Below are 19,383 nucleotides of genomic sequence, written 5' to 3'. Positions count from 1 at the left end.
TTGCCTGTGTGAGAGGGTGGCTGTTCTAGGTGTCTGAGGGTTCATGGTGAGTGTCTTCTGCCCTGTGCTACAGCGACACATCAGCTGTGAGGCCAGTTGCTAGCGCCTAGGCCTTCTCGAGATCACTGACAGTGCATGTCTCCAAGAGTGCTTCTCAGCCCTGTGCCCATTCTTCAGGGAAAGGACTCATCCTAACATCCATCGTCGGGTAGCCCCTTTTCTGCCGCATGAGATTTAGGGAAGATAGGGACATGTGAGCCCTCAAGCCAGGGAGATCAGAAGGGTGAGTCCCAGGCCCGTGTCTGCTTGGGGAATCTGCTGCTGACGGCAGGGAAGAGCTGATGACCCGTGCTTCCATCCCAGTTGGAGTGGTCCCTGCCATCTCTACTTGAAAGGGGATTGGAAGTGAGTTTAAGCCTGCATTAGAGCTTGCCAAACGAACGATGGGGGAAAGAAGCGTCCAGAGTAAGCACGGTGAGCAGCAATCTGCGTATAGGGGCCCAGGCTGCCTGCAGTCCACGCCTCCATCTCACCTGGCCCACCAATCCCAGGCTATCACAACGAAAATTCTCCAGTGCTCCAATAACAATTTCTTACTGCTTTCTGGACCACTGAGGACTTTCTATGCTTTCTTGAAGTTGCTCAGTGTGCTCTATACCTGCTGTGCGCTTCATCTGATTCCCTGGCTGCAAGGTGGGTGAGGCCAACCACTCCTTAACCCAGAGAGGAGAGGCATTATGGGAAACAGAAGGATTTCTCCCAAGTTGTCTCCCCCAAATATATGCCAGACTTAGCTGCTTGAGAATGACTGTACACTTGGAGGTCATCAGGAGTGGATTGGGGGTCATTCTCCCTGAGAGCTATCAGCTGTCTAGACCAAGCAGACACCACTGTTTATCCCACAAGTAGGGCCCACTCCCTTCTGATAAGGATAGTAGCTGTCTGTTTCCTTGTAGGAGACACCAGAGAGGTCAGACCCGCCCAAGGATGACCAAGGTTAGGCTGCCATCATGAATCTAGGGTCCGCCCATCTTGTCACATGTATATCCCTAGACCTTCCCATTCCTATGGGCACACCCCTAGCTCAACCTCATCCTGTTATACTTATGCCTATCATACATCCCCTTCCTATGATATGTATGACTATTGTACTGCCCCTTCCTGTGACGTGTGGTTACCTGTAATCACGCCCCCCTAATGAGATAGAATCCTTGGTTAGCAGTAAAGTTGAGGCTCTCCCGGTTCTTGCGCCCGGGGTCTCTCCTGCCTTCGCTTCCGAGGCTCTCTCCGGCTCTCATGGCTGGGCTCCCCCCACGAGGACCACCAAGCAGGGCTGAGGTGAGCATGCTACCATGAAATGTGTCTGACTCCATTATTTGACTCTCCTCTACCTCTCATGCTCTCTATGACTTTACTATAATCTTACTTATCGCTGTACAATTGCGCCTACCGGACCAGTGATGATTTGTGGGGGACCTCTCCTCTCCCCACAAGGCCTGATGTGAGATTCGGAGCGACAATCACTGAAGGGGACAGAGGGAAGCCTGAGCCTACTGACCCCAGATGCACTCCCACACAAGGCCACACAGGTGGCATCACCCAGCTCATCAAGAGGCCGTCAGGGGCCAGGTGGAGGCAGTGGGGGTGAGCTGCTGTTTTACTAACACAATCCATGTTGGGGGGCTGTGAGGGGGGGAAAGCCAACCCAGGGTGGAATGGAGAAAAGGAAGGAGCTGCTCAGGAAGTACCTTGAGTTTCCTTCCCAGAGCTCTTGCTCACAGGGCCTTGCCTGCTCTGAGCAGCTCCCGCAGGCCAGTCTGTCCTTGGCAGCAGGCTGTCTGAAAGCCTCAGTTTGCTCACGACAGTGCCCACACCAGTGCTTGTGGGTTTTGGGAGGTGCAAGCTGTTTGCAGAGCAGGCAGGAGCACAAGGCATGGGGAGCATGTGCAAACTGCACAGTCACAAGCCTGGACAGTCTCAGGCCAGTCTCTGGCCACAGCAACGTGTCCGGAGCAAGCTGCCCATGGCTGCACGACTCCACTGGTTAGGGCCAATGTGGCCCGGAAGCCGTAGCCCAGCAAAGCTCCTGGCTCCCAGCCTGGGTTCTCCTTGAACTCAGTGCCAGGACTACAACGGACTTGGGCCAGTCCATAGCCTTCCACTGCACGCAGGCAGTCTGCTCCCTTCCTGCTGTCCCATCAGGAGCGGTGACTGTGGGAGGACAACAGGATGGACTGTCTCTGTGGGCTGCTTTCGTGGGAAAAGCGTGTTTTCCTCTTGAGGTAGGAATGTGGCGGGGCCGCGCGGGCTAACACTCGACATCTTGCAGCTCAATTTCCTCACTCTTGCTCTCTGCAAAGGCAACAGACAAGCGGGTGAGTGGTGTGAGCCCCGCAGCGGTCTGGTGGCGAGAACTAGTGTGTGCACCCCTCGGTCCTCACAAGCATGAATTAGCGAGAGGCCCAGAGAGTGAGTTACCTTTGAGTTTGTGTCTTCTCTTCCTCTGGAACTTATAGGCACACTTATTACAAACCCACATGAGGCTGATTAACACCGCGGCCACAGTAGCGAGAAAAGCAAGGAAGACAGCGACAAAGTGCAGGTCTTCATAGAGGATCTCTATGGGGGCGGGGGGCGGGGAACAATGCTTAATTATCAAGAACTCAGCCGCCCTCTCGGGAGCCCGCCCCCTTGGGGCAGCCTTACCAGAGACGTGCAGAATGATGGTGCCAAACTGGCTGCTCCCCAGGTGCTCCGTCACCTTGATGCTGTAGTAGCCGGAATCGCTCAGGCCCACACTGAAGAGCTGGATAGAGCCATTGTCAAAGGTGCACACTCGGTCCCTGTGGCTCTGGGAGACGTTGGCCTGAGTCCCCGGCTTCCATTCCACGATCTTCTGCTCACCCCAGTTGGTGGTGTATTTCCACTCAATGGTGGGCACCCCGACACAGGAGTACTCGACGGAGAGCAGAATGTCTTCCCTCACTGTGGCGTTGATGGAGGGCTGGGGAATGTACAGGGACACACCTCGACCTGCAGGACAGAGGGCCAGACGTTGGGCACATCAACACGAACGGAACTTAGTGTCGTCATGCATGCATGCATGAGGCGCCCCGGTGGCACAGTGGTTACATGTTGGGCTGTAGTCAGCAGTTCAACACCACCAGCGGTTTGAATCACCAGCCGGGCTGCAGGAGAAAGACGGGGCTTTCTACACCGTACAGTGACCGTCTTGGGAATGCACAGGGGCAGCTCTACCCTGTCCCGTAAGGCTGCTCTGAATCACCATCAACTTGGTGGCGGTGTTTGTGTTTCATTGTGTGTGCTTTTTGAGGGGAGGGGCTAAGAGCACCATCCATTAACAAAAACTCATTGAGATGTGGAGTCCTGGTGACAAAATGGTTAAGCACTGGTTGCTTCCGGAAAAGCTAGTGGTTGGAAGCCACCCAGCAGGAGACAGATGTGGTGACCGGCTTCTGCAAAGGCTCCATCAAAGACAAACACACACATGCTGTGTTGATAACCAAAAGGGTTGGAGGTTTGTGTCTACCCAGAGGTGCCTCAGAAGAAAGGCCTGGCGCCTGGTGCTCGCTGAGCATCAGTCCCTGAAGCCCTGGGGAGCACCATCGGCCCTGGCCCTGACATGCAGCGATCGCCATGAGTTGGGGTTAATCTGAAGGTTGCGGTTTTTATTCTCTTGTTTGGACAGCTCCCCTCTTATTTTGATTGGACCTTTGCTCCCTGAGTAGCAAGAACAGACAAGATGTTCCCTCCTGGTATTTGGGAGGATGGGTCTCATGACTCCGATTCCTGCCCTCCAGGTGTTCCATGGCCCCTGGGGGGTAGTTAGGCTTGAACACAGGACGAAGCTCGAGAAGGAGAAATCAGAGGTCAAGTTCCAGGCCAGTCCTTGGAGGGTGGCCACCACATGTTTTCTTCAATCGTGGGCCCAGCCCCCAGTGGTCAGTTAGTAAATGTATGCCAAAGGAATGCCTAATTCGTTTATCTTTTTGCAGCATTACAATGTGAATTGAGTACAGTTTACAGAGCACATCATCGGCTGTCCGTTATAAAATCCACACACATTTTGCTCCGGCTCGATGATGGCAATCCCCACAACGGGAAGGCCCCCACCGTACTGCCGGTGCTTCCTGTCTTTTCCCCGCCTCTTCCTAACCCTGCGAAATATGTTCTGGGGTACGTGCTACCTTTGGGGTTTTTTGTATCTCAAGTGGTGAGTTATTCTAATGTGTGCAGGATGATGAAGGGCTACAGTCTTGAGGGCTCCATCAGCGCCATCTGACCAGTGAGCCTGAGTTTGGTCCCACCTTTTTCTCCCACTCGATCCCTTTCAGAGAAATGGGTAGTGGTGGCAGGATGCCATCTATTTTCTCTGGTCTCGGGGTGATGGAGGGCGATGTACCCATGGCCCATTAGCTAATGGGCTCCTTTCTGGGAGACTACCACTCTTTTTTTTTTTTGACTACCACTCACTTTAATAGCTTTATAAACCAAAGACCAAACCCATGACCATCAAATTGCTTCCACCTCATGGTGATCCCACGTGCTAGAGCAGAACTGTCACCGGGCTTACGGAGGCAGTTTGTGCGACCTTTCTTCCACAGCCCCACTGAGGGGTTCAAACTGCCAACCTTTAGATAACACTAAAGCACAAACCTCGTGCCACCCATGGGACTCATCATCTTAGGGACCTTTCATTTTGAGCCTCTGTTACTTTGGCTCCAGAAACAACAAACTGAAAACAAACAAGTAACAATCCCATGCTCACAGATACAGCGTGAAACCAGCCGATTGGTTCTCAACGGCTTTTGTGTTTTGTCTTAACCTGAAAAACCATTTAATTAGACAAACTAACCGGGCATATAATTAGTTCTTAGGAACAAGGAGTACTTCCCCTATCAATCTACATCATAACTGTGCACAACAGAGAAGAAAAAAATAGCAGATACAACAATTTTAAGGCAAACTGCTTATCACCTGTTAAAATGGACCAAGAACAATTGCTGAAATCATTCCAGGACAAGGGCAAGGGTGCTTTGTGGCTAAGCTACTATTCAGACCTGACTCAAAAGTGCTACTCCAGGAGGTTGATTCAGTAAATCAGATTTTAAAAATCAAATAGGTAACAAGTGGCCATTAACATGAATCACGTTTGCATGGGTGTTGGAAGATGCCCATGATGTGTTCACTAAGCTAACAAACACATTAATTATAAACAGCATAATATGCTTTCATTTACAGTTGTATAAATATGTGCTTACTACACACACACACACATTTTTTTGAGTAGTATGTGCCAATCTCCTAATGGAGAAAACCTCTTAGAGATTGTGTGGCAAGAGGTTTTATTTTCCAAGTTATTCATTTTTATAACTTCTACATTTTTCCCATTATTTCTTTTGTTGCTGCTGCTGGGAATATACACAACAAAGTGTCAACCAATTCAATCCCTTCCACCTGTACAAGTCAGCAACTCTGATTCCATTCATCAAGCCATGTAAACATTCTCACCTTTCCTGAATCATTCCTCGCCGTTAACAAAAACCCACTGGCCTCACAGTAAGGTTCTAACTAATCTTTTGAGTTGCAATTGTAGACTTGATCCCATATAGTTCTTAAAAGAGTATAATGCTCAAAGCAGACATTTTTTTTTACTAGTGAAATGACTGTCTGCTGTTAAGAAAACTCCAGGCGGTAATATTAAACTTTAAAGTTAAAGATTATCTCAGGGCAATAGTTTCCGGGGTTCATCCAGTGTGAAGTCCATGAGTACTTGAAATTCTGTTCTGCATTTTCTCCCTTTTGGTCAAGAGTCTTCTATAGGCTCTTTGGCCAAAATGTTCACTAATGATCGTTGAGTACCATCCAGTTCTTCTGGTCTCATAGCAACATTTATATAAACCTGTGGATTGTAAAATGCAGCTATTTATGAATTTATCATACAAAATAATGTTTCTTTTTAAAGGTGTTTTGGATCTCTCTTGATTAGACTAAGCAATCTTATGGGAAAAGTTTAAAGAAGTGTTGGAAGCTTCAAAGTTCATCTTGCTTTTCATCTGCACTTGTGACGATGCAGAGGAACTAAATCTCTGCTTGCTTCCCAGGGCAGACGGGCACTGTCTCCTTTAAGGAGCCAGTCCCAGGACTGAAGAGAGTAGACAGCAGACAGCCTGACAAGCTGATTCCCTCGAGAAAGCAATAGGCAGGTGAAAGTCTCTGGAGCGAGGGGCTGAAATGCTCAGAAGAGTTACTTTTTCTTTGCAGTTATTAAAAATTGATTGGGGGTGGGCGGTGTGTGCAAAAGGGCTTCAGGAGGCTCATGGAAAAATCCCATTATCTTTTTTTATTTTAATATATACAACTTTTTGAGAAGAGGGGAAAAATCCTATTGGCAATATAAATTTAAACGGTACCCTTTAAATATAAGAAGCATATATATTTAAATCATTTTATTGGGGGCTTGTACAATTCTTATCATAATATGTACTAGAAGCATATATATTTAAACAGCAAAATTTTTATTCTTTTTTTCCTATTTTAGTTTTGTTGGCATATAAAATTCACTTATGCAATTTCGATGGCTCAATATTAATCCCATTATCCTTTAATTCCATTTTCCCATGAAATTTTTGAAGCCCCCTTGTATTTCCTAGAGGCACAAAAAAGGCCGGCACTACTTGGATGATAGTTACAATAGACAAGAATATTAACTAATGGTGAGACAGATAGTTATATTGCTGACATGGCCTCTTGATTTAAGGGGCCACAGCAAATACACAGGAGTTAGGACAACTCCTTTCACTCTCAGGTATCTGGCAGGCAGATCACTTGTTCAGCAAGCAAGATCACCAGATCCAGCTGAGAGAGAGAGTAAGCCGATCACCAGATACAGCTGGAAGCAGAGAGTAAGCCCCGTTGTTGCCACCACCGGCATGTAGGCAGTAGCAGTGCAGTGAATGATTTCACTGGGCACTTCTGGCCATGGTCTTTGTAATCCCACCAAATGGCTCTTTCCTGAAAGGTAAGAAGGTGGGTCAAGATACTGAGAGGAGTATCTGATACAGCTGTGAGTGGTTATTCCAGGTGAATTGTGAGTGAGGCCCTGCTGGGTATAAAAACCAGCCATCTCAGAAGCAAGAAAGGAGAGACCTCACTACCAGTAAGAGAGAGGAATCAGGAGTAGAAAGTGTCCTTGATGCCACCGGAGTGGCAGAGGAGCAGCAGCAGGAGCCAGAACTTGAGACAAGCCCAGCCCACCAAGCAAGTGAACCTGAGTGCCTCTGGGCAGGACACTGTCTCATGGAGTAGCGCACCTTCAGACACTTAATTGAGGGCGCTGGGCTGCTGACCCACGGGAGTTGGAGCTGACTGTCTTTAGACTTATGCTTCTGGCAGAGTGGCACACCCTTGGGCATTTATTGGCAGTCCTTAAAAAAACTTTGTAATATTGCCTGAGCAGGGCTGGCCAGGCCAAGAGGCTGACAGCCAGAGAGAAGCCTGCCTATGGGCATGTCAAGGAAGACACTGTCCAGAGACAGTGCATCCTGGGCATTTCTCACCTGAATTGCAACCTATGAACTTCCCCAACCAACCCCACAATTCCTGAGCATGGTCTGTGAGTCCTCTGTAGCAATGCACTGCATTATTGGAAAGTAAAGCCAACTGCTGTTGCATGAATGCCAACTCATGGCGATTCCAAGAGTAGATCGATGACGGGGTGGCCAATGGTTGGTTTTCTATAAAAGAGATTCCAAACCAAACTCACTGCCATCGAGTCCATGCTGACTCCTAGTGACCTCTGAGTCACTCCTAGTGACTCCTTTCACGGAGTAGAAAGCCCTGTTTTTCTCCTGCAGAGCTGCTGGTGGTTTCTTACTGCCTAACACGTAACCACTAGGCCATTCCATTGAACGTCCAACCTTTCGGTTAACAGCTAAGTGTGCGAACCAACGGCACCATGCAGGTACCCCCAAACCAGACAATCTTGGACAAGTTGGGACCGCTGGTCACCCCTGCCCTGAGACCCAACAAAGGAATGTTGAAGAGCAAAAACACAACCCCAGGATATATGACGACCGATTGCTAAGGGAAAGGGGCTTAGAAAGGCTGCCTTCTCCCCGGAGATGAGAAGGCAGCAGGTAGCCAGCTCCAGGCTCAAACTGAGGAAGGAGGAAACCTTTAGCCTTTTGCCTCCCTGACACAAATCAAGGCCTGGCCTCCAAGAGTCAGCAATCTCACTATGCCCCCACTTTAATAGAGACCTCCCAGGATTCCCTGAACCCAACACTCACCCTCCTGAGCAGCACAGCACTGGCTCATTGAGAGGTGGCAGGGTGAAGAAAATGTGAAGTAGGATATTATCTCTAGCTTCCCTAAAGCTCACAGACACCAAGTCAATACTGACTCACAGTGACCCCTTGTGGGTTTCCAAGGCTGTAACCACTTATGGGAGTAGAAAGCCCCATCTTTCTCCCGAGGAGCTGCTGGTGGTTTTGAACTGCCAATCATGAGAGGGTAGCCCAACGCATAACCACTATACCACCAGGGCTCCTCTTATCTCTAGTTGACAGTGGAGCAAATCAAAGCTCACGGAGGTTAGCTCATTTTCCCAAAATCCCAGTGAGCTGCCAGCAGAGATTCAACTCCCAGGCACTTTTCACTCTCTGGGCAAGGGAGCCACAGGTTTGCAGGAGCCTGGAAGGGGCGTGGAGAACAGTGAGTGGACCCAAGAGCTATCACTGCCTGTCGTGAAACATCTTGGACAAACATTGGGGTGGCAGGAGTGAAGGTCAGGATGGCATTCAAACAAAAGGAGGCCAAGCATTAAACGAGGCTTCTTGGACTTCGTGATCGGTTACATACAGGTGAGCAGAGAGGGGCCCACCACAGGAGCCGTTCTATGCGTCCTCCACAAAACCCAGGGCTGGAGCCCCGGCAGCCTGACGTGCTGAAATGGCCTTGCTCTGCAGCACCCCTCCCTGCAGCCCAGCAGCCTCCACAGGTGCGGTGGAGGGGGCAACAGGAAGGTCACATCTGCACCAGAGAACTCCTGTCCTCCTCGTCTCCAAAGCCTCGGCGTCCGGCCACAAAGAAAACTCCTATGGATGCTTTGCCTGTCAAACTGCCACCAATGTGAAGAGATCGAGAAATGGTGGTGTGAGGTCCGTGGAGACACAACACAGTCTTAAGAATTCAGAAACACTACTTGTATGGGCCAGCACCGGCCGCTGCCCCAAATCATGGCTTTCAGGCTTAGCTGCCAAGAATAGTGGTGAGTCTGCACACCATTTGCGGGGTCCTCTTCCCACCTGGAAGCCCAGGCCAGGACTCCCCCTTGAGTCCCGAGTACTTAGAGATCAAAGTTGAGCCTCACCTCCCTCCACCAGACTGCTCTGTTAAGGACCGCGCGAAGTCATCCAGATGACGGCCAAACCCAAGCAGCAGGTGTGACGGACACTGGTCCCTTTTCTAGAGTCTGACCTCGAGCAGGACAATCACTCTGAAATAGTAACAGCCATTTCCCTGGGTCACACCTATTAGGTACCAGATGTCACCAGCAGAGTCCATAGCACCCGAGGCTGGGAAAGTCCAGTGATTTGGCTATTATCAGACTGGCAAAGATAACAAAGTTTGATAATCAGCCAGGTTGTCCCGAGTGTGAGGAAGTTGTTCCACCAGTACAGTGGAGACTGTAAATGGGCGTAACTTCTTTGGAGGGTAATAAGGTGAAATCCGTGAAAGGATATATATATATATATATATACACACACACACACATATATATAAAGGCTATATAAAATGCACACACTCTTTGACCTAGAAATTCTTCTTTTATGAATTTGTCCAACAGGTAATAATCCCAAACAAATGCTAATGTATGTGTGTAAATGTAGTCCTCAGGCACGGTATGATCAATTGTAGTACTAAAAGAGGAAACCATTTATGCGTTCACTGGTAGACCCGCTAATAAATTATCGATATTTGTACTCTGGAATCCAACAGTTAGATCTAAACAAACTGATATTAGGAGTTATCAAAAGCACTGTTAAGTGATTGGTCTCTATGAAAAAGAGAGAAAGAATCCAAAAACTCCGAGAAGAAACTAGTCCACATGAGTAATAATCTGCACAAAGCGTGGCCTCATCTATCCCGCGAACAGAAGAACTAGATGGTGCCCAGCTACCATGACGGACTGGTCGGATCAGGGGCAACATAGGATTCTGCTAGAATGGAAGCAAAATGCAGACAGAATGCAAAATTCTTAAAAAATCCAGGCTTACTGCACTGATTGACACTAGCTCCCCAAAAGTGTCTTAGTGAGATTTTCTGCAAACCTTGAACCAAAACTATTCTATGAGGTCGTTACTTTAGGCAAATTACTTAACTTCGGCGAGCTCTGATTTACTTCTGAAGAAAAGAGAGCTAACAGTTTACATACTCTTCACCAAGCCAGTTCTCCGGGAGCAAGTGCCTTGCTGTTCAGGGGGGTGGGGGTTGGGCCGACTCCTGGGCAGTCTCCATGAAAGTCAGGCGTGTGGTGGGGCTGGTGACTCTTGGGAGGCCAGGCCATGCCTTGTGTCAGGGAGGCAAAGGGCTAAAAGAAGGGTGGTTTCCTCCTCCCTCAGTTTGAGCCTAGAGCTGGCTGCCTACTGCCTATGCATCTCCTAAGGATGAGGAAGGCCCTTCTGAGCCCCCTCCCTCACAATCAGTAGTCTTGTGTCTTGGAGTTTTCTTTCTGCTCTTCACCATTGCTTTGCTGAGTCTTAGATAGGGGTGACCAGCAGTCTCAACTTATCCAAGGTTGCCTCATTTGAGGATTCCTGTATGGTACAGATGGCTCACACACTCAAGCAACTGCAGGGTGAAATCCACACAGAGGTGAGCTACTGGTAGCAAACCAGCCCTTGAAAACCCCTTGGGTCATAACAAAAAAACATCATCCAAGAGTACCATGCGCCTTAGGAATCATCTGTATGAGACCCAACAGTCAATATTTACTCAAAAGCAAAGATGAGAAGGTGCCTGGAGATTACGAAGGAATGAGAAAGATGGCATACTTCAAAAATGTAACCGATGTCACTGGACAAACTGCGTGGGACTGTTCATTGGGGACTGAATGTGCTACGGGAACTTTCACCCGACACACAGTAAAATATTTTCATCAACTGTGTTTAATCATAGAACACCTCTGGGAAGACACTTTAAAAACTAGGAAGCACGGTTGTTTTTTTTGGAAGAATCTGAGGTAGAATTCACTCTATACCAGTGGTTCTCAACCTTCCTAATGCTGGGACCCTTTAATACAGTTCCTCATGTTGTGATGAAACCCCCCCACCAACCATAAAATGATTTTCATTGCTACTTCATAACTGTAATTTTGCTACTGTTATGAATCAGGCGACCCCTGTGAAAGGGTCTTTCAAACCCAAAGGGGTCACGACCCACAGGTTGAGAACTGCTGCTCTTCTCTTTCAAACTGTTGGAATGTTCTAGTCAGTTTGTGAATGACTTAAAAAATTTAAAAACCCAAAGCACTGTGATCCTACAAGTAATGTGTGCCAAGCCTGGTTCTGAACCCAAGCTGTTGCCCATTTGAGACGTACTAACCCGCACGTCCACAACTGAGAAAGTCTTTCGCAAGCACCACCTCAACCGGAGGCCAGCAGGAAACCTGGGCTAGAGAACTACACCTGTGGTGCGCTGCACCTGCCTGGGAGTCGTGTAAGCACCTGCTCATTTGGTCACACTTTACAGATGAGGACCCTGGAGCTCAGAGATGTAAGTACTCGCGATCTGGCTAAGTGAAAAATCAGGCTGAGATGGGAAGCCAAGTCTCTTCACGTCCTACGGATTGCCCGCAGCACGATAAAGCTCTTGTGTATAGGGCTGGAGTTTTATTTTCCTGTCTGTTTCCCAAAGGAGCACATTTCTCAGGCTAAAGGCCAGTGAGATGGCTGTGGCAGGTGACAAGAGTCTAGACCCAGGTGCCTCATCCAGGAGCAGCTGGCCACAAGCAGCTGTCAGACACGTGACGCCAGCACATCTGCACTGAGATGTGCGGAAGGATTGACACTGGCATTTGAAGACTTAGTAGGTACGGGAATGTCAACCTTTCATTAGTCATCTTAAAATGTTGCCATGCTGAAACAATAATGCCTTGGCGATACTGCACTGAATAAAACATATGATTACAATGAGCTTCATCCGTTTCCTTTTACATTCTCACACGTGTCCAACAGGGAATTCTGCATTACATCTGTGATCCGCATTTGTGCCTCACATCGATGTTCTGTTGGGCAGTGCTGCTTGAGGCGGTCTCAGCCTCCCGAAGGCTCCAAGCAGCAGTTCTGTTCTGCCCTGTCCGGTCAGTATGAACCTGCGTCAGCTCGATCGATCCCTGGTAGTGGGTGGGAGTGCTTATTGAAGGCCTGTCTTCAGTAGGCTCTAAGTTCCTGGAGGGCAGGACCTACCTATCTGGCTCTCTGTTTTGCAGTTCCAGAACCCTGCAGGGTGCCTGAGGATGCATAGCCTGGCATTCTTGTTCACTGGCTCCCCCTACAGGCAATACAATGGGTCTGGGTGTAACTGTGTGCGGGGGGTGGGGGGCTCCCCTAAGTATGCCAAGCTGAGCACAGAATCAAAGCTGGGGCCCCCACAGCCAGTTCTTGGTCCTCAGTTTGTCTCCCTTGCCCTGCCTGAAATATATCTGGGGTCCTCCTGTCTAAACTGCCCACCCCTCCGTTTCTAAGTTTGTGGTAGATGGGACCATACGGTATGTAGAAAGAATCCTAAGGAATCTCCTACCAGGGAAGCAGGGACCCTAGAGGAGGGGAGACCAGCAGTTCTGATCCACGAGTAGGGAAGCAGGGACTCCAGAGGAGAGGGGACAAACAGGTCAGACACACTACTTGCTACCATAATGACTTCGGCCAAATTACCTTAAGGTCACAGAGCCTCTATTCCTCCTGCGTGACACAGGATGGCTCTATAGCTGCCTCAAAGATCTGCTCTATTAGAAGAATAATCCAGAGTGGGTGCATGCCCCACACCTAGCACGATGTCCCTCCGCCCACCCCGAAATTGCAAGTAAACAATCCACGGTCACCTCGGCTGCATACTGGCTGCACACAGGGTCGCTGCGCATCAGCATCGACTGGAAGGCAGCACGGGCTTCTTGTTCGCTTGTTTTCATGACTCCATGGGTTAGGTATGGGGCTGCTAACCCAAAGCCCAGCAGTTTGAACCCACCAGCTGCTTTGGCGCTATCTGCCCTCACCAAGATGTACAGCGGTGGGCATCACCTGTGAGTGATTGGGAACAGGACTCCCTGCAATGCCATCTCGCCGCGTATAAAACGAGGCCTCCGAGAAGCAGGGGGAGGGAGCTCATTACCAGCAAGAAGCAGGACTGGAGCTCATTCTCTGAACATGAGATCCCTGCTCAGTGAGACTCCCAGCTCCAGAAGACAGTTACATCAGAGGCGCAGCCGCGGGCCAGGAGCCAGAGCACGGAACCGAGGGAAGCTTTTGTGCAGGAGGCTGGCCTGCAGAGCCGGGTGTCTCTAGGGAGAGCTGGGCTTGTCGATCCACTGATGTGGCGCGGAGTACCTTCGGGCTGAGGCTTCCTGGACTGGGGAGCATCTGGGCACTTAATTCAGGGAGCTGGCCTCCCGACCCTTCGAGCTTGAGCTGAATGCCTGTAGGTTGAGGCTTACAGTAGAGTGGTCTGCCCCTTTGGGCATATATGAGCAGACCTGAAAGAACTTTGTAGCATGTCCTGATAAACAACTACATTCTGCGTCTTTCTCACTGGTATTACAACTTGTTGACTTCCTTAATAAACCCTTTATTCTTAAAAAAAAAAAAAAAAAAAAAAAGATACACAGCCTCAGAAATCCTACCTAGGTCATTATGAGTCCATTTTGACCGGACAGCAGTGGGGCTGGGTTTTGTTTGGGGACCACCTCTCACTATGCAGAAGACAATTTATGCTGCAGATTGTGCCCGAGACGGCTGAAAACCTGCCTGAGAGAAACACAACTTTTAAAACAAAGAAGGCAAGCAGACCGTTGAATGGAAACTCAGTCACCGTGTAAGTTATCAGATCCACCCTCCTCCTCCAGTGCCACTAGGGCAGCCCTTCTGGCCTTGGGTGACTCCAGCTAGGGTACAGAGGGGGCAAGATGGCGCCCAGAGGTGCCCTGGGCAGGCCCCCACTGTGCAGACGCTGTTGCGGCGGCCCCGTGGTGTTGCTCCGTGACTGGGAAAGCCCCTTCCCTTCTCCGATGCACTCAGCACACAGAGTAGGGCCACACGGGGGCTCACTCACTGAGGGGCTGATGGAGCTGAACTCACAGGCCTACTTGATGCACAAGGGTAAGTCGTGCGTCAAGAGTCTCTGAGGCACAGCTCAGAGTACATCGAGGCCTTGGTCAATGAGAAAAGAGAGACCCGGTGCCCTGCTTCAAGACCCTGGTTTCCAAAAGACATCTGATTCAAGCCCATGCTAAGCCTGGAAGCACGCCTAAGACCAGGGAGTTTTATTCGTGGAAAAATGCCAAAAGTCATGGCATTTCCCCGTGAGATTTTTGAAGTTCCTTTGTACCATCCTGCTTTACCGAAGGGCCATCCAAGAGCCCTCAACAGTAGGTCCCCTGGCCAGCGCCTTGTGCTGAGAGACCCGTATCGTCCTCCTGATTCTCTGGAATTAGCTTCAGAGTCTATCAGTGTATTAGTCCAACACCTTCCATCCATGGCCCAAGACCTCCCCAAGCTCCGTTCCCTGAGCTGTCCGTTTATGAGGAAATTGGCAAGAGTTGAAAAGCCTGGTTTAATGAAACAATGGTCACCCTCTTTGGAGAGAGAGACAGAGAGCGAGTTAGTTCACGACTGCCTGCCACTCAGAACTCCTGGCTCTCTGCTCGCCTGATGAGCTCCTACTTCTCCTTCAGAGCTTCTTCCTCAAGCCTCTTCCCGACGAACAGCAGAAACGGGTGAAGGGAGACAGCAGACAGTGTAAGATATGAAAATAAAAATAATTTATAAATTATCAGGAGTTCACGAGGGTAGAATGGTGGGAGAGGGAGGGGAAAAAAAGAGGAGCTGATACCAAGGGCTCAAGTAGAAAAAAAGTATTTTGGAAATGATGATGGCAACATGTGTACAAATGTGCTTGACACAACTGATGTATGGAATGTTATAAGAGCTGTAAGAACCCCCCCAATAAAATGATTTATTAAAAATTTAAAAAGAAGAACAAGAAGAAGCAGCAGCCTCCTCTCAACTCCCGGGCCCCACTGGCCCGGATGTGGAAGTCATCTGTCTGGGGATCTGATCCCCCCCTGGGCCACATGATCCGGAATGCAGGAATGTGCCAGGCGCCCTGTTGCCAGCACAGTGCCAGGCACAGACTACTTATTGAGCCAAATCAAACTTCACAGCAACACAGCCTTGTCGCTTGATGCAAGCCCGATCAGAAGGTACCATCTTTATGTCGGCATAAAGCCACGGACAAGGCGGAGGGAGACATACATACGGTGGGGGCTCGGGGAGCAGAAGTTGGACAAAATGCATGTACTTCCTGACAAGCTATTTCCACAGGGTGAGGGTGGGAGGGCGTTCGCAAAGGGCTGGGTCCAGCAGTCCTCAGCCCGGCCACACATTAGAATCCCTGAAGAGCTGCGCTGCGAACCCTGTTACTCCTTTCACTGGCCTGGCAGAGGGCGTGGGGATCGGAACCTTTGAAAGTTCCCAGGGGGTGGGGTGGGGGTGGGGGGTGGTTCCTAATGTACTAGACCAGCAGTTCTCAACCTGTGGGTCGTAACCCCTTTGGGGGTTGAACGACCCTTTCACAGGGGGTTCCAGATTCATGACAGTAGCAAAATTACAGTTATGAAGTAGCAACAAAAATGGTTTTATGGTGTGGGGGGGTCACTACAACATGAGGCACTGTATGAAAGGGTCGCGGCATGAAGAAGGTAGAGAACCACTGCACTAGGCTCTGAGTCCTGGGGTGCAGGCAAAGGGTTCAGTGCTCTCCGAAAGGCGGGATCAGTCTCCTCAGAGGTGCCTTCGAAAATGGGCCGGGTAATGTGGTGCCCAAAGGTGCCTGCGTTGAAAACTCAGGGAGCAGTGCTATTCTACAGCAAGGGATTCCCTGCCACTCAGAACTCCTCCCTCTCAGCTCACCAACGACCTCCACAACAAGGTCACTAGGCTGGCCCTGCATTGCTCGGAGGAGGAGGGTGCTCTCCCACACAAGGGCGCCCTGGCCCATGGCGAGTTCCCCAAGGGGTCAGCATGGCACAGCACCAGGAAAGGCCAATGCACGTTCTGGGACCAGCAAGACACAGGAACCAGGAGCGTCCTGTGAGCTCTTTCCCCTTAGCCCGCAGCACAGACTGGTGTCTTCTTAGCCCAGAGATAACCGTTTCTAACCGGGAACTTGTGGATCCCTTCCCTCCCACTCCCACGTCTGCCGGGGAAGTGACATCGTTCCTATACCAGGCCTGCCTTCCAGAGAACCACAGGGCCTGGTCCTCAGGGACTTCTGTGTGAGATACTGCCTATACTCCCAGGAGGTCTATGCTAGGGCAACACCCAGCACACCTGGTGCGGCCAGGCCCCAAGAGGAATGCTTTAGCTAGGTGCCATCAAATCAGCTTTCGACTCAGAGTGGCCCGGAGTAGAGTAGAACTTCCTGTTGGGTTTCAGTGTAGAACTTCCTGTCGGGTTTCGTAGGCCGGAATCTTCATAATGGAAGATCGCTGGCTATTTCTCTCGCAGAGCCTCTGAGTGGGTTCGAACCAACCAGTCGGTTAGCTGGTGAGTGCTCACTCATTGCTCCTCCCATGAGGGGCAATAAATCTCTTTTGAGCATCTGTGTGCTTGGAATTCCCTTCTCCACCCTGCTCTGCTGTGTCACTTATCTCTCAAGACTCACCTTCATCTTTGTCTTTCTTGGCTCCCTGGGGGATGCCTCCATTTCTGCAACTACCCAGTGGCCGGCCGAGGCCACCACACACATCCTCTCTGGAGGAACTCACGGCCGTCCTGGCCAACAGAGAAGGCGCTGAAGCGTGGGGTGTGCAGTGTGCATAATGTGTATCCTGATTTTAGACACATCACATTGCCAAAAAGTCTTGTCATGAAAGACGTCTGTAGCGACTGTCATTAGGTCCTGTCGACAGCACAGAGACCAGGCACTCTGCACTCAGTCTCCCCCTCCCCGCTAGGCCTCCCCCTCCCCGCTAGGCCAGCAATGGGGAATCTTAGAAAGGCCCTTCTCACTACCATCAAGTCATTTCTGACTCATAGTGACCCTGTAGGACGGACAAGAACTACCTATTTGGGTTCCAAGATTTTAAATCAGACGGGAGCAGACAGCCTCATCGTTCACCCTCAGAGTGGCTGGTGGGTTTGAACCATTGACCTTATGGTTAGCAGCTCAATGGATAGTCCACGGTGCCACCTGGGCTCCTTAGAAACACCCTTAAGAGATTACAAATGAAGAAATTAGGTGATCTAATTTACTACATACTTCCCTATAATAGCTGACCCATAATGGTCTTATAGGACAGGTTAGAACTGCCCCTGTGGGTATCTAAGACTCTGTTTATGGAAGTAAAAAGCCATGTCTTTCTCCCGAGGGGCGGCTGGTGCTTTCTAACTGCGGATCTTGCAGTTAGCAGCCCAATGCATATCCTTAGTGAGCCTAACAGCTGCTCTTTCTGCTCCACGTCGGCTGGAGGGACACGGCCGCCCCACTTTACTGGGCTTCTACGATACGCAGCCTCTAAGATTGCATTCTAGCCAAAGATGTGGGAAGGTCAAGTGCTAAGCTTACAACTGATGTATGGATTGGTAGAAGAGCTGTAAAATGATCTTATAAAACAAACAACCAAAAAAACCCCATAATAAATAAAAGGAAAAAAAAAAGAGTGCTAGGTTCAGAGAGTACGAATTTTGTCTGAACCCACTGGCTAGCTGGCAACTATTCACAAGCCACGTAATTGCTGAGGACCTGTTTCCTTATCCATGACCCCGAGCTAAGAGGAGCACTTATTTCACTGGATTGTTCTGAGTAGGAAACGACAGGGCCCTGGTCAGAATATGACCACACGGTAGTGAGTGCATACATGTGAAGTACGCTCCCCACCCCCCTGGTGGTCCTGTTCTGGTCATTCCCTACTCCTCAATGCACTAGTCTGTAAAATGGGAATGGCAGGATAAGAAGGAGATGAAAATTGATTCAAGGAGAAAGTAAAAGTGCATTAAACTCAGAACAAACACACAGCACCCCCCCCCTCCAGTATAATCAAAGTAAGCATAGGATGACTTGTGTTTACTTGCTAATCCATAGTTAACAGTTTCACTATTTTCCCCCCATCACGTCAAAGATCTACTTCTAGGGTTGGTCAATACCTCTTTCTCAAAACACCCCCCCCCCCTCCTACACATACACCTCACACCTCCGCCCAGCACCTTCCTAGAGTCAAAGCCGCTTTTCACATTACTGGAGACTCCTGACAAGGGGTGGAGTACTTAGTACGCAAGGTGAGCACGGGGTTGCCTACTCATCTGTACTGCCGAGTATCCCCTATCATTCACCACATCAAAAATGGGACACTGTTCACTACAGATTAGTAAGCATGTTTCCCTTGTTTATGGGGTAATTCGCCCTGGTTGTAAGCTGTTGTTTGTATAGAAGGGAGCTAGTTGGGTGGGGGTGGGGGTGTCACACCCCATCCAAGAGATCCCAGGTGTTGCTGGGCCACCCACCCAGAGCGAGGGGCAGAGTCTGCCAGGACCACCTCTGGCTTGAAGAGTTCAGTCCTCAATGCCCATCCCACCCTGCAGAACTCCTCTCTATCAACTGCGCCCCTCCAGGCAGAGCGCCCTGGTGACCCGGGTAAACCCAGGGCCGCTGGAAGAGTTCTGAAGCAGGCACGAGGCCTGTCGGACCCCGCGCCCGCAGACACCCATGCAAGTCCTGATAAATCCAGGGAAAAAGAAAGGGGGCGCGGGGGGCGTAATCCTGCACCCGAGGCGCGGCCGGGCCGGAAGCCGGTTATCTGCGGGCCGGCTTCCGGCTCCGAAAACTGCCCCTTTGGTCCAGCGGGACGCGCTTCCCCAAAGCGGGGCGCACAGGGCTGAGACCCCGAAAGAGCCCCGACGCGGGGACCCGGGAAGCCTCCGCCTCTCCGCCGCGGAGTGCGCTGGGGCAGGAGGCCGCGGCCGAGGTCCGCAGGAAGAGGCGCCTTTCGTGCCCGGGGGCCGGCGCCGCGCAGCGGCGAGTCTCGGGGACCCGCCCGCGACCCCGGGCTCCCGCTCCCGCCGCCCGGCTGGTTCCCACGCTTACTCT

At 50.3% G+C, this 19,383-nt stretch overlaps 1 protein-coding gene across 2 annotated transcripts; it reads right to left on the bottom strand.

Moving 5' to 3' along the window:
• Positions 1-1,642: 1,642 nt before the first annotated feature.
• On the bottom strand, positions 1,643-3,620 carry VSTM5 (V-set and transmembrane domain containing 5). Of its 2 annotated transcripts, none has more exons than XM_045293217.1 (4): positions 3,551-3,620; positions 2,707-3,033; positions 2,479-2,619; positions 1,643-2,352 (listed from the first exon to the last, which is right to left on the bottom strand). In XM_045293217.1, the coding sequence occupies exons 1-4, from the start codon at positions 3,597-3,599 to the stop codon at positions 2,309-2,311; spliced, it is 561 nt and encodes a 186-aa protein (XP_045149152.1). In that variant the 5' UTR covers positions 3,600-3,620; the 3' UTR covers positions 1,643-2,308. The 2 variants fall into 2 exon arrangements, with proteins under 2 accessions (XP_045149152.1, XP_045149151.1); XM_045293216.1 differs by having other exon boundaries at positions 2,707-3,061; positions 3,487-3,616.
• Positions 3,621-19,383: the final 15,763 nt, after the last annotated feature.

The sequence above is a fragment of the Echinops telfairi genome, unplaced genomic scaffold (assembly GCF_000313985.2).
Source record: "Echinops telfairi isolate 266 unplaced genomic scaffold, ASM31398v2 ScPeMD7_1713;HRSCAF=2227, whole genome shotgun sequence".
Lineage (NCBI taxonomy): Eukaryota > Metazoa > Chordata > Mammalia > Afrosoricida > Tenrecidae > Echinops > Echinops telfairi.
Note: the sequence above shows the minus strand (reverse complement) of the source record. Positions and strands in the feature narration are given on the sequence as shown.

Excerpts from the sequence above, each read along its gene's own strand:
- VSTM5 (XM_045293216.1), bottom strand. The coding sequence starts at position 3,510 with ATGTGTGTGTTTGTCTTTGATGGA. Across the intron at positions 3,062-3,486 it reads GTGTGTTTGTCTTTGATGGA|GCCCAACGTCTGGCCCTCTG; the intron begins GCCTTTGCAGAA and ends TCGTGTTGATGT. Across the intron at positions 2,353-2,478 it reads GAGAAGACACAAACTCAAAG|AGAGCAAGAGTGAGGAAATT; the intron begins GTAACTCACTCT and ends TTGCCTTTGCAG.